Raw genomic sequence first — 239 nt, forward strand, 5'->3', positions numbered from 1 at the left:
CTCGAACTCCTGGGCTCAAGCGATCCTCCCACCTCAGCCTCCCAAGTAGCTGGGACTACAGGCATGTGCTGCCCGGCTTAATTTTTTTTTTTTTTTTTGTTAGAGATGAGGTCTCACTTTGTTGCCTGCACTGGTCTTGAACTCCTGGCCTCAAGTGATCCTCCTGCCTTGGCCTCCCAAAGTGCTGGGATTACAGGTGTGAGCCACCACCCCGAACTGATTTTTTTTAACGTGAATGT

The 239-nt window shown here is 50.2% G+C and overlaps 1 protein-coding gene across 1 annotated transcript; it reads left to right on the plus strand.

Moving 5' to 3' along the window:
- Positions 1 to 8: 8 nt before the first annotated feature.
- On the plus strand, positions 9 to 231 carry LOC106820658 (protein GVQW1-like; the record flags this gene model as incomplete). Its single annotated transcript, XM_014825163.1, is given in 2 exon segments — positions 9 to 83; positions 85 to 231. Coding segments are annotated over 2 exon segments (222 nt in total), but the record flags the coding sequence as incomplete, so codon positions are not given.
- Positions 232 to 239: the final 8 nt, after the last annotated feature.

Source organism: Priapulus caudatus, unplaced genomic scaffold, assembly GCF_000485595.1.
Source record: "Priapulus caudatus unplaced genomic scaffold, Priapulus_caudatus-5.0.1 Scaffold50917, whole genome shotgun sequence".
In the NCBI taxonomy this organism is placed as follows: Eukaryota; Metazoa; Priapulida; class Priapulimorpha; order Priapulimorphida; family Priapulidae; genus Priapulus; species Priapulus caudatus.